The sequence below is a fragment of the Kryptolebias marmoratus genome, linkage group LG10 (genome assembly GCF_001649575.2).
Source record: "Kryptolebias marmoratus isolate JLee-2015 linkage group LG10, ASM164957v2, whole genome shotgun sequence".
Taxonomy (NCBI): domain Eukaryota; kingdom Metazoa; phylum Chordata; class Actinopteri; order Cyprinodontiformes; family Rivulidae; genus Kryptolebias; species Kryptolebias marmoratus.
In genome coordinates, this window is record NC_051439.1 from 11,580,135 (window position 1) to 11,594,164 (window position 14,030).

The following is a 14,030-nucleotide window of genomic DNA, read 5'->3' on the forward strand; positions in this document are numbered from 1 at the left end:
CATTTATTTGCCACATTTTTTATGAGTTATAGTTGTCTGTTTACAGATAAACATCAAGACTAAAGTCTATTTATTTAGCAACTATTATAGATAGCAGATTATAGTAAAGTAAAGCAGCCTATTATCGCAGCTTTAGTGATCTCACTGTCACAGTTTCTTTTTAATCTCTTCTAGCTATTATGGAATAACCACCTTAAAGCCACAGAATAAGAGAGAAGAACAGGTAAGAACAGGTTCTGGACATGTGATTTGAAAAAAATAAAGTTTCTCTTTTATGTGCTATCCAATTATCTTAAACTATACAGAACAAAATCTGATGCTGAAGCGTTAAATTATTGCTAAAGGAGCTGCTGATATGCAGTCAGGATCTAATCAATTTACAAAGGAATAATCCTTGTATATTTCCTTTTTTTTTAGATATTTACACATTTTCCAGAAATTTTATGTATGTTTAGTTTTTTTTTTCTTTTCAAAGCTTGTATATTTTCAATGTTTGATATTAAACTGATCCCAGTGTTTTCTATTTAGGCTGTGTTGTATGTTATCAATTAAATTAATTTGCTATTTACAAAAAGTATTTCTACATTTGCATTCAGTTTAGGGTTTTCTGTCTTAACTGTGTTCTAGACCCAAGTTGGCTTCACATAAGTCAACGAGATGATAAATAACAGCACTAAAAATGCCTTTATTTAATTTAGATTATTTATTCTTTTTTAGATCCAACCTGTTGCTCACAGCAGAATAGTCGCTTCAGCTCGCTGGAGGAAAATCATTGATGGAACTTGCACAATAAAGTCAGTGCTGGTCTGAAACTGAATGCCATTTCCGACAAAAACGAATGACGTTCCCTGTTGTGGCGTGCTCACCTCCGCTGCTTTTAACTGTTCCCGTGAATCATTTCATAGTGTCTTCACGAATGGAAAGTTGCTGGTCGCTCCGGTTCGAGTCCGGATCCCAAAGCACACTCTGAAGAGCTGGGAAAATGTTTTAGCCATGGTGACGGAGAAAGTGGGTCTTCGCACTGGGGCTGTTTTCAGGTAACCTCTACCACCAGTATTCAGAATAATGTAGCCTTTAGAGCCAATTTATTTTAAGGATAATTTTGCTGGGAATGAAAATGAAAGGCTATGTCTATTTAATGACTATTGCAGCCATGACAGGTTGTATTATTTCCAGTAGAATCTATCTATAAGTGCTGAAAACACTCCTGGGAAGTTGTTTAAATTTAACACATGCAAATGTACATTTTGAGGTTATTCGGAGTAATAGGTGTATATTACCGTTTTTACTTCCCAGGCTGTGTAAACTGGACGGACAGCCTGTTTGTGGCTCCGCTGAACTGGAGAACAACCAGCATTATGTTGCAGTTGGTGCCGAAAAGTTCAAACCTCTTCCATACGACCGGTCAGTCCCCTGCAGGGATTTAGTCAAAGAAAACACGACTGAAAGGTAGGAGACGTGCTGTCTTATGTCAGATAATTTTTTTTTCATTATATACTGTATATAAAAAAACACTGGGTTTTAAAATTACTGTGAAAAAGGAAAAAAAAAAAAGTTGATATATATGTCTGTGTTTTCTCCAGCGACCAAGACATCTTGCCTGATAATGAAAGGACAAAACTTGAGGAAGACGCGGTAAGTATTTCTGAATTGGGTTTAGCTTCCCATCAGGTTATTCTTTTTCTCATGAAATGTGGAATTGTTATATTCCCCCGCCCCCCACATTCCCTCTGGTTTTATCGTTCACTTTGGTGGGATCACAGCCGTTTGCGCGCGCGGCATTTCAATTAACATTTCCCACTTGTGTGCGACTTGTTGTGGGGGCGCAATTCGTTATGAGACAGCGCCGTCATCAATCACTGTCTGCACGAGGCATTGAGTTACCAATGCTTTCCACTTTGATGGGTGATCCCCACAGAGGCAGGCCGGTCCACTTGATCAAGTGCAGCGAGCCTCGCGAACGGATCATACTGGATGTGTCAGGGGTACTTCACTTACTGGAAAAAAAAAAAAAAAAATCTCATTCAAACCAGAACCAGGACTATCTGTATTGTGATTAAGTAGACAGTGAAATGCTTTGAATCCATATGAGGATTGCGCTGCTGTGGGCCTGAGATGAACACCAAATCAGTTGGAGAAGATGAGAACATGCTCTGTCAGCAGGTTCAGGAAGATAAAGCCCCCTTGTGAGAGATGTGTCTGACATCTGATTTTTCTAACCATGAAGGATGGCAGCGCTGTTGCAGGTGCCAATTTTACTAGATGGAGAAAAATACCCTTTACCTTATCACAAGCTGTACCTTCTGTTGACAAGCTCTATATTCAGAAATATGAACGGTTATTAGCAGCACATCAGAATGAGCTGAAATACAGGTGCCTTTCTAAGAGCTCTTCACCACAACATTTGATCAAGCAAAAAAAAAATCAATTAGAATAATATTTTCATTAGGCTAAGTTCAACTCATTCATAAAGTAAGAGCTCTAGATCCATATCTTTTGTCATTTCACTTAGTACCATAAGGTGGAGACAGAGACAGGCCTATGGCTGTGTTTTCCCTCCACCACCTCATTGTAGTACTCTCTCACAGGATATGATGCCTCTGTATTTGACTTCTCTTGCCTGTGCCTGATCCCTCGTGAATCTGTAAACATGAGCCGATCAGTTAATAAGACTCGTCCACAAGACAGAAATGCACGGGACGAAAATGACCCCCTCTTTCTCGATCTGTCGGCTGTGTGGCTTAGTGATTGCACATGCGTTTATAGGGTCACGTCCGCCGTTAATTTCAGTTTGACCTCACAAAACAACAGCATTCTGGCTTGAAACGCCTGTAAAGACCTCCTTTAAACATGCCCACCGAGGCCGCGTAAAATGTAACCTTGCTCACGCAGCCCTCGCTGTATGGGAACGGCATCCGTCCTGTCTGCACCAGCAGTGGACCGTCTCTGCACTGATGAATGGGACATCTGGTCCTGAGATTGTAATACTGAAACTCACCAGCACACCATGTTTCCCTCGGAGGCAAACATATATGCTGACTTTGGTGACTGCAGACATCATTAAGTTGAAACTTTTAGGTAGACGAAGCAGAAAGAGAAGATTAGCAGTAAGATGGAGAAATATAAATGGGGGGGGAAATAATATTTGAAGTAATTTGTGCTTTCACACAGACCATCTTGTGAAAATGAACCGAACAAGACTGACTGAAGTTTAAAGAACTGCACTTTCAGTCATTAGCAATGATTTGATGCCGCTTCCCATTTCTCAGCTCTTCGTCTATGATCTCACTGGTTAGGGGAAGCAGCAATGCCCTGAGGAAAACTTCACCTCCACTCTGCTGCCAGTATGTCTACTAACTGTAGACCAGCCCTGGGAGTGGCTCCTGCTGATACCACAGCCACTATGTGCTGGAGGCTGGTCAGTCCCAATTGTTCGGGACCCCTATTATCCCCTGGCTATCATATCACGCTGTCCTCTTGTTGACTCCTGTTCTCTGCTACTTGAGAGGGCCACAGATTACTTTCTGCTCTAACTATGGCGCTTTCTTTCTCTGTCTGGGGCCTCTTGATACAGTGTTCTGCTCCTACAGGACACGGCGCTGTAGATATGTAATGCAGAAGGAAAAGGCTAGATGACCTCAGCTTTTCCACTGCTGCTTTTCCAGTTGTGCATCTACTTATGCTTTCCCAGCTCTGCGGGGCTCCCCCCTCCCCCCAGCCTCTGCGCCCTCCTCGCCGCTCTCCCCGAGTGAGACTGTCTTGATTTAATGTTGTTGATTTAAATTTGATCTGTTTACATCTCACCACCAGCCTGTCAACAAGCAAAACAAGCTGTTCAATATTTGATTGGCCAGATGCATTTTGATTTCGAACTTTATCATGACATATTGCACATCAGTCACAGATGAGCTGAGGTTACAAAACCGAACAGCTTACCGCTGCGACAGTGCCACTGCGACTCCTGTCTTTGATCTGCTGCCGTGGCTGCGGACACTACAGCGCTAGCACATGAACTCTGTTTCAACTCCCCTTCGCAGAATATATAACACCAAATAAACTTCAATCTCTCTTTTGTTGCATTGTTTTGTTTTTTTTTTCTTCCTCAGCCCACTAACGGCTGCAGAAATTCAGAAGAATAACAACAGACATTGCCTTTGCATTAAAGAAAGCAAACAAGTGAAGAAACAACTCTGCTATTCCCCAGATGCCATGTTAGTGAGCTTGCAAACACCACTGCCAGGAGTGTATTCTGGTGGAAGCCTGAGATCACTACACTATCCCCCGAGCCTGCCCAGGGACCCTGCAGTAAAGAGCGCTGATGCTGAAAAGAAACAGAGTTTGCTCACTCTCTCTGTCTGTGTTTCCCATTCTCTGTAAGGGAGACATACCTCACCTTGCTACCTACAGAGGGGATGAGGAGCCTGCGAGGAGAAAATTGCCTTTTGTGGAAGCATTAATTCAGATGTGTACCCTGCTGTTTGAACATCATTCTGAACTCTCCCCACTGCTCTCTCCTTCTTTTAGTTTGATTCCTTTTTCACTCCTTTGCTCCCCCACTGCGGAGCTGACTCCTAAACCTTTTTTTTTTTCCCCCTTCGCCCCTCCATCAATAACCTTCTTCTGTCTACAGCTGAAAAATAACTTATTCCCTGCAACTCCCTTCCTTTCCCTTTAAGCTTGTTTGGATTTTCATTGTTTGATCTGGCTTGATAAATAAGACAAATGCAGTTAGAAATTCATGGCTGCCCCATTTCATCAATAAATGATTAGTTTGCCACGCTCCCCGGTGATTGATAGGTTGTGCATGCAATGTCTTGGAACCAGATGGATTCAATGCAGCAGAAGTCATGGGGGAACTACAAAACATATCAGCTCATGAAAAATTGAGGTCAATGGAAAATTTATAAAAAGCATTTAAATTAGAGGTTAAATAAGTTTCCTCAATATGTTCAGTCTTTTTTGTTTCTTTCTTTAAAAAAACAAGCAAAAAGTCAAAATCAACAAAAAAATAAACCCAAGAAAACTAATAACCAGAGTGCTTGTTTTCTGCTACTTTTTGTTTCTCCATGTTGGGTGCTCAGGTATGCTTTGAAGAGGACCTTGAGCACACAGCCAGGGGCCAGAAGAAAGAACACATAACCAAGACAGAGAGACTTGAACAGCAGAGGCAGGTGTCCAAAATCGCAGCACTCTTCACGGCGGGGGGTAAGCAGAGCATTTCACTAGCAGTGTATCCCTCACTTTTCTGCTTCTCCAGGTCTGCCCTGTCCTCGGTTTGTTCCTTCCACAGATTTTTTTTTTTTTTGAACTGTATGATAATTGGCCTTTTGATTACAAATTTATATCTAGAATTTCATTTCGGCACACGTGTCTGAGCGCATGTGCATCACTACACGTTCCTTTTTGTGCGTATCTAAAGAGATGCCAGTCTAGTGTGTGTTGGGAATACAGAAAATCTTAACATTTGGCAGGTGAAGCGGCTTTCGTTTGATTCTCATCCTGTTCTGTTGAGTCCATGCAGAACATAGCTCAGTGCTCTTTGAAAGTAACGTCACTTTTTTTTTTTTTTTTCTGTGAATATTAAACAGAACGAGACTTCAAATGCTATCAAGGGGCTTAAATCATAGATGAACTCAATCAGGCCATTTGGTTGAATTTGAATGCAGAAAGGCTTGTTAGCTACAAAGTTTGAAATAATTCTTTCATTTTCTCAAAAGATAATCTGATGAAGTATTTCATTAATATAAAGTAAACACTTTTCTCTCTGATTCTGGTTACGCAAATGTTGTTTCAGCTGTGTACAATGATGGAAAAAAGTAAGTACTTGTTCTTGCAATTTTTAGGGTTTACATACTGCGACTCATTTTAATGTTTGGAAGATGTAATTTTAGATCAATGTCAGCACATGATAAACTTTAGAAGGTATTTATTCAAGTAAAAACGGTCACAAAATAAAGCGGCAAAATAAAAGCATGAAGTCCACATTGTGATTAAATCTTTTGTAGAACCACTTTTACAGATTTTAGTAGATTTTTTTAATTATTTGTTTGGCATATGAACCTATCAGTCTCATATTGCTGAGAAATGTTGACCCATTCTTTTTATGCATCACTGCTTCAGTTTATTGATGTTTAGTTATGCAGACTTTACTTATCATCCTAAATAGAACTTGCTGGGACAGCTACTCCTGAAAAGATTGATCAGTTTCTATTTTTAAACCTTTTATCAATTGTGGAAAAACAGATTCCATTTATTTTCTTTAGAAATTGACTCCACATCCTTCCAAGAGTAATCGGTGTGTAAAATTTTAATAGATAAGCTACATTCTTAGATAATGGTTCAAAAGAAAACAAAGTACAAGTTTCTGAGAATTCTGTTTTAGTTTGTGAGTACAGAGAGGGCTCTGTCCTGCTGTGTACTTTAGACAGTAAACATATCAAAACAATAATGAATTTAGAGGATTAGTGAGGTACTTGGCATACAATATGTTACCCGGGTCAGAAAACAAAGTTTGAGGATAAGGCCAGTGCAACAACAACCGGAAACATATAGTACATAACAGCACATACACCCCTCACTCCCGCCCTTCCTCCCAGCTGCTTATCTGCGGTCGGGTCACAGAGGCAACAGGTCCAGGAGGGGAAACTTAGACATCCCTCTCCCCAGCAACACTCTCCAGCTCTTCCTAGGACATCCTAAGGCGTTCCCAGGTCACCAAGTTCTAGGACTGCCACAGGGTCTTTCCCAGTGGGTTGTGCTCAGAGGATTTCAGAGGAAGTCGCCCAGGAGGCATCCTAATCAGATGCCAGTACTGCCTCATCTGACTCCTTTTGATGTGGAGCAGCAGTGACTGTACTCTGAGTTCCCCTGGATGATGGAGCTCCTCACCTTATCTCTAAGGTGAGGAGCTCCAGCCTTATCCGGCTGTCCTATGGAGGAAGCTCGTTTCAGCTGTTTCTATCTGGGATCTTGTTCTTTTGGGCTTGATCCATACCACATGACCTTAGATGAGAGTTGGAACGTCTACTGACCAGTAAATTCAAGGCTTTGTCTTTCCACTCCAAATTTTCTTCATCACAATGAAATGAAGTAATGTCCTCATTATTGCAGACAAGGTCCTTATTTGTAGATTTATCTCCTGCACCATCCTACCATCACTTACAAACAAAACTTCTGTATACTTTAACTCCTCCGCCCAACTTAGAGGGAGCATTCCACCCTTTTTTCACATTGAGAACTATGGCCTCTCTCATAGAGGACCTCACCGTAATCCCATCTGCTTCACACTTGGCTGCAAAGCACCCCAGCTCACTCTGAAGGTCATGGCCTGAAGATGCCAACAGAACCACATCATCTGCTAAAAGCAGAGATGAGACCCTGATGTTCCCAAACTAGACAGCCTCCTCTCCATGGCTACATCTTGATATCTTGTCCATGAACACCACAAACAGGATCCGAGACAGGGGACAGCCCTGGCAGAGTCCAAACTTCAATGGGAACGAGTACGACTTTGTGCCGAGGATGTGTAAAGTGCTCTCACTTTGGTTAAGCAGCGACTGGCTAGCTCTTTAAAGCTAAGGAGATTTTTAACTACCTCGGTGGCCCCTACCATCTTTCCTCAAGTCCTCAGACTCTGCCTCCTCAGAGGTGGACATGGTGGCCAGGTTAAGGCGACGGGCATCAATAACCTTTTGGCCACAGCTCCTGGAAGTCACATTTGTCATAGAGGCCCTGAATTTTGATTGTATGTCCTCAACCTCCTCTGGGATGTGCAATAAAAACTCTCCCAAAGGTGTGAGTTGGAAAACTCGTGAACAGGGGCCTCTACCTGATGGCAGAATGAAATCTAAAATATGGTGCAATCTAAAATTTGCTATTCCAAAAAGGACTTCTGCAAACCTAAAAACATGCTGAACTTCCAATTCACTGCCAGTTATTTTAACTATGACTGCAAATCGGGCTAATTGTTATTGTTGAAACCTACCACAACTTAAATTTGACCCTGTTACATATAATATTTCTGTTTTTAAGTGTTAAGGTATAAATCAGGTTTTCAAAATGATGTCAGTTCTTTAACCACCAGCTGAAAACAAGATAATGATCCATTATCTCTGGCACAATATAATGGTAATAACGGTCCACCATTATCCTTTTTTTATGTTCTTTTTTTGTACATTCTCCCCTCCAAACTTTACAACCAAACTTCTGAAGCATGAGGGTAAATTCAGTGTGTACTTTATTTCTAATTCACCCCTTAGAACCTTAAAAATAGACAATAGTATTCATGAGCATCATTTGGTAAGGCTCAGGCATGTTTTTTCTTTGTTTTTGTCTTTTTTTAAATTTGTCTAGAAATAAATCTAAATAACATGTTCAGCTAAAAAACGCTGTTAAAGTAAACAAGCTTTGAGGTGAACATACAAACCGGACACATTATTCATTCCATTTTTCCTCAGTCCTTCTTGTGTTTCATGTGTCTGCAGTTAGCCTTAACACTGATTAATCTAACCTACATGGTTATTTATAATTTATATAAAACACTTTAGGCAACAGTGTTAGATTCAAGCTCAATAGTGTGTTTCATTATTCACATTGCTCTCCATCAGGTTTAGCAGTCAGAGACAGAAAGGAATTTGATTAAAAGAGAAAACCAGTGTAATATTAGTGAATGTGCTATACCTCAGATATATTAGAAACACCTTGTCTGTGGCTAGGTTTAAGTCAGGGTGGAAGATTCACACCGGTTGTCCATATTTGTGGTAGGACAGCTGTCTGTGGCCCTTTCTTCTCTGGGACCACTCTAAATAAATAAATGGCTCGACAGCAAGTATTGATCTCTCGTGAGTTTGAGCAGGAGAGGGGGAAAAAAAGAGAGGACAAGAGGGCAGTGAGGGATGGAGGGGCAACGGCGAGTGAGAGTAACGGGGAGTGCAGAAGAATGAGAGGGTGGCTGCCAGCGGATGGAGTAATTGTGATTAATCACTTTTCCCAGCAAGCAGCGTGTTCAACGCACAAAACAAAAGGAGTGAGACTGCAGGGGCGGCGGAGGTTCAGGAAGACCGCCAGCTGAAAGTGGACCTGCCAATAGATCAGGTAAAAAGTAACCCGATTCACCTGATGAGCTCTTTAGCATGCAGGTTTTGAAAAGTTTGACTTGTTTATCAAACAGGAAGTCGAAAAGTAATGTTTGCCCACAAGTACCCGAAGAAAAATTCTCCACATGCTGATTTTATTTACCTTGAAAGTATTTTACTGACTGTATAAGTGCTTTTTTTAGTCCTATCTTGGTTTGCCATATAAATTTATTATCAGAACGAGATGTTTTTTTTTTCTTTATATTGTAAAGGTTAAACGAAAGATGTTTCTGCTGCTTTTTTTTTCTCACCACATTTTTTTCATTAGGCTTCAGTTTTCTGTCTGCAACTTCAAACAGCATTGAAAATGTACTTCTAGTACAGTATAATTTGATTTTATGTTCACAATAAGTCTCGTAAATGCTCAGTAGAACACGCTACATAAATATAAATACCATAAAATCAATACTGCAGTCAGTACCGTGAATGCCAAAGAGGATTTTGTGTTTTTTGCCTTCATGCAGGTTGAGGCCTCGATCGTGGAAGAAGAGCAAGAAGATGTAGATTGGGACGAGGTCTTTCAGGATGACATGGAGGCCACGTCTCCCCAGCAGTCTTTAACTGCAGTTTCCAGGAAGGCTGTAAGTACTCTTATTAGAAGTTTTATGCAGCTCTGTCTCGCATTCAGTTCATTTTCAGTTCATTATTATGTCCAATTTTCTCATTTGCTTTGGAATTAGGTCACATAAAAATGGTCTAACCAGCAATTATGGTAATCATCATTTTCATAATTGTATGGGGGTCACATAGACCTGTTCCTGCAACCATATTTTTATCTAATATGTGTGTAACCTGTTTATTTTGTCTCAGTGGGTTTCTGTGTGTATTGTGTGCTATCCTTTCACCAGCACGTCTACTCTTCCGGGCAAGGGAAGTCAGAAAAAATGTAAAATTGAAATATAAGTAAAAAAATATTTAAACGGCAGATAGATTTTAGGTTTTATGCATGTTGAAAATTTAACTGCAGCCACGGGGACGATATGCGGTATGCATTTCGCAACATAAAGTGATCATGGTAAAAGTCTAGACCAGTGTTGGATATTTGTTCTCTTCTCCGGGTATTGTGCACGGTCAAAGAGATGAAGTACAACTGAGGTGAGTGTACAGATGTTTTTGCATGGATCTCCGGTTCCCAGAAATTACACTCATTTAAATACACTTATTTTACTCTAATAATCCTCGAGGGACAGCGGTACGGGGCTGTGTAACCGTGATGAATGCACACAATAGTTGGGTGATATTACTATTCCGAGCAATTTCGTTCAGCTTTGAAATGAGAAGATATTGAGTCTTATTTAAGCAATCAATAACCTTGAACATTTCTTTTTAATGAAAACTATAATTTCAAGCAGTGGCAATTACGCCGCAGGGGGAATGTTTTGGTGTGGTGATGATTTTGCTGCTGTATGCACTTTTGCAATAAAGATATTCTTATTGGGATAATTATTGACTTCTGGGGGCAGTTATGACCCTGGCTAAAGACCTCATCAATAGCCTAATTCATTACTTATTGCTTTTAGTCATACATGAGTGTTGCTGATTCAAATTGACTATAGATTGCAGGGAATGGCCATCAGATAATAGGAAATAATAATAATAATAATCCCTGTACCGACTCAGCTACTTTTTAGAAAAATGATCTCTTTTATCAGTCTGTGAACAGAGACCGACTTACAGGAGAAAATGGTCGTCTTGTTCAAAACATCTTTTATGTGAGGAATTAGTCTCCACCAAAATGACCTGAATCATGTCAGCACTTTTAATAAGAACGCTCTCAACCTAAAAGTTGACCCTTTTTTTTAAACTTTTCTTTCATGTTTTATCAATAATTAAACAGAAAAGTTTCTGTCAGAACTGAAATAATAGTTCTGAAGGTGCGACTTAACCCATCTCAAAGTCTAATTATCTTTCATGTGCACTCTCCTCTTTTTCCCTTTGAGGCCAAACAGGCTGTTGCCGTCCCGTCGTCAGCAACCTCATCATTTAGAGGGCTGTGAATAATAATGAGCGATAACTGCGCTGCTATGAGTCATACTTTCAGCTGAGTTCTGACAGATTTCCTCCCACCCCGGTGCTCGTATATGCCTCGAAATACCCCATGCAATCCGCATGCATGCACGTGTATATATAGTAGATATTGATGACCAAATTCAATTACATGATTACATTTTCAGCTGAAGCTTTAAATGATTTATTGCGTTGAATTTAAACACATTTACAGACGGTGCTTTAGTGACGTGCCGGTGTGCGTGTGATATTGACCTGTGTGGGCCAGGCCAAATAAAGAATAACGAGATTCAGCATCTCTGCCAAGTGAAGACGTCCGTTGAGAGTTAAAGCCGGCTATCTCGGTGACAGAGAGCAGAAAAAATGACGGTCTCGAGCTTGATGCACATTTATCAAAGCTTTTCTTATAATCACCTGACTGACTTTTGTTGGGCTCTCTGAAGGTTGCCTTCAGAGGGTACTCTGTTAAAGAGCTGATTGATTTCTCTGACAGAGAACTAAGTCTGTGTTGAAGATGTCACCCACGTTGTGGAAATGTGGACAAGGGTAGATTTGTACTCTCCGCCGTAGTATTGTGTTTACAACTATCATTTGTTTTGATTTAACAGTATTGGCTGATTTATTAACCAGTCAGCAAAGCACTTTTTCTTAATTAATATTGTTAGAAATGCCAATGAAACGAGGAATGTTTGATCAATCGTCTTCCTCTCCTTAAGAATTTCGTGATAAAGAAATCGAACCGTTATTGACCAAGGCATTGATCCATTCCTTTTCTTTGCCAATCCAAGTCCATTTCATTTGTTTTTCATCTGCTTTCCTTGGTCCTATTCCCTGTAGCTTAGGTTAGCCATTACAAAGGCCTCAGTCTTCCCATCCAAGGTCAACCATAATCAACTCTAGACAATGTCACCGCCTTGCTTTTCCATAGAACCAGGTTGAGGAGGTAGACGACGACTCCTCTGGGCTTTTAAGGACCTGCTACATTATACCATTCAATTACTGTTCATTAGGCTGTGTACAGTCATTAATCAGACTGAGAGGTTCTGTTAGTCCTCAGCGGGGACGACGAACCAGGGAAATTTATTCTGACTTCCTGTCTAGGCCTCTGTTTTAGTGCTAAGAAGAGAGATGACACATTGGCGTGCACTGAAGCTTTCAGTACAGAGACATCCAAGGCTGAACTGGCATTCCAGTCTCAATATCTGTTCTCGAGTGAAGTTCTTCACTTCATGCAGCCTCGTCTTTGAATTTCAAGAAACATGGGCTTTGTCAGAGATTTACTGCATATATGGGAGAGTATTACGAATCTGATCTATCACTGAAAGGTGGGAAGGCTGACAGATTTACTGATTAGAGCTGCATATGCATGGAATATGACTAGATGATGATATGAGAAACTGATTTATGTTTTCCAGGAGGATAAAGAGAGGGAGGCGTTGCACGGGCTTGCCGGAATACGGTCACGGATGTCCCGGTTTTTCAAGGGTAGGTTCATCAAAGCATAAAAACCTGGTAGTAGCTCACAGGCAGCTTCAGTGGCAGGCCCCGTGTTCCCCTCCGCAGCACCTAATGCACCCATAAAGAGACCACTAATACGCCCTGCATTACCAGACCCTCCCTCACATCGCATGTCACGGGATCCCCAACTACCTCTCAACATCTGGGAGAGCTTTGCACCATGCTTTATGGAGACCATCTGTTTTTTGCCTCCCCAATCTCAAATGACTTATTCTAGTATTAAAGGCACCTGCACGTCGATGTGCGTCTTGCCAAGAGAGTTTTCTGCACTCTTTATATTTTCCATTTTTGCAATTTAAAACAACCTCTTGCAGAGATTTAGAAAAATATCTTTGTTTTTACTATAAAACACCCTTTTTTTCTTCATGATTTATTGTTTTTATTAGAACTGCATAGTCTTGGTTTTATAAGATTGATCTAAGGAGAAGCAGATCTGAAAGGATAACACAGTTTTAAAACTCCGAGCACAGCAATAATGTAAATTTGACATTTTCCTTTGCTACAGGGACTGTGCCTTTCAGTTGGTTCAGGCAATTTCAGTCTAATTGCCGACAAAACATCAGCTTTGCTTGTCGGCCTCATTCGGTGGTTTTCCAGCTTCCCGGATTTTCCCTTGTGAGAATTCCAAAGGTGGTTAAATGGAAACGAGATGTGAATCCCTGCAGGTGGTTATCGCTGTCTGCCCTTCAATCTGAGGTTCACTCAGTCAGTGTGACACCAGGAAAATCGCAGCATCCTGTGCTATCAGCAGGCTCCCTTCCCACCGCACATTATTCTTGGTATCAAAAGAGTGCAGACATGCATAGACATGAAAACACACGTGCACAGAGTGGTCTCACAGACAGCGGTTCGTAGTAAATGTTTTGTTTTACCAATTTACATTGTTGCTGTGTACATTCTGTACGTGCAGTTTGTGTCAATGATCTTCATATTGATATTAGGTCACACAATAGCCTTGTACACTCTGGTACTTGCTATGATTTTCTGGCAAAATATCAATAGGCACTGTAGGGGACATTTGAAATAAATCATAGCACAATATTGCTCACTGACTTGAGGTCCACACACGCAGTTTTCTGTTCATATCACTTTTTATATTGTTGTTGCCTGTGAGTGATTCTGCATCATTCATGCCTCGTGTTCTTTAGCTGTCACAGTGCATCTGCAGATGACAGAGATGCAAAATTTCACTCAAAACTCAGTTGTTGAGGAAGGAAGTGGGATGTGAAAGGAAAATGGAAGTTTTCTGTAACAGAATAAAACCTGCCACCTACTTTGCATCAAAATGCTATGATCGTGGGCATTTTTTATGCTTGAAAGGAAATTTTCTGTTGAGAGGAAAAAAATTCGGACCTTTTCTGAAGGCAAATT

The 14,030-nt window shown here is 40.7% G+C and overlaps 1 protein-coding gene across 7 annotated transcripts in view; it reads left to right on the forward strand.

Moving 5' to 3' along the window:
- Nucleotides 1-14,030, forward strand: part of LOC108233805 (doublecortin domain-containing protein 2) — a 192,196-nt gene that overhangs the window by 921 nt on the left and 177,245 nt on the right. For 5 of the 7 annotated variants that reach the window (XM_025006578.2, XM_025006586.2, XM_017412500.3 and 2 more), the window contains exons 2-9: nt 175-223; nt 718-794; nt 906-1,037; nt 1,297-1,449; nt 1,584-1,635; nt 5,082-5,205; nt 8,993-9,093; nt 9,599-9,715. In XM_025006578.2, the coding sequence (XP_024862346.1) occupies nt 175-223; nt 718-794; nt 906-1,037; nt 1,297-1,449; nt 1,584-1,635; nt 5,082-5,205; nt 8,993-9,093; nt 9,599-9,715 (805 nt within the window). Of the gene's footprint in view, nt 1-174; nt 224-717; nt 795-905; nt 1,038-1,296; nt 1,450-1,583; nt 1,636-5,081; nt 5,206-8,992; nt 9,094-9,598; nt 9,716-12,556; nt 12,627-14,030 lie in introns of all 7 variants that reach the window. The other 2 variants (XM_037977625.1, XM_037977626.1) reach the window with 1 other exon arrangement.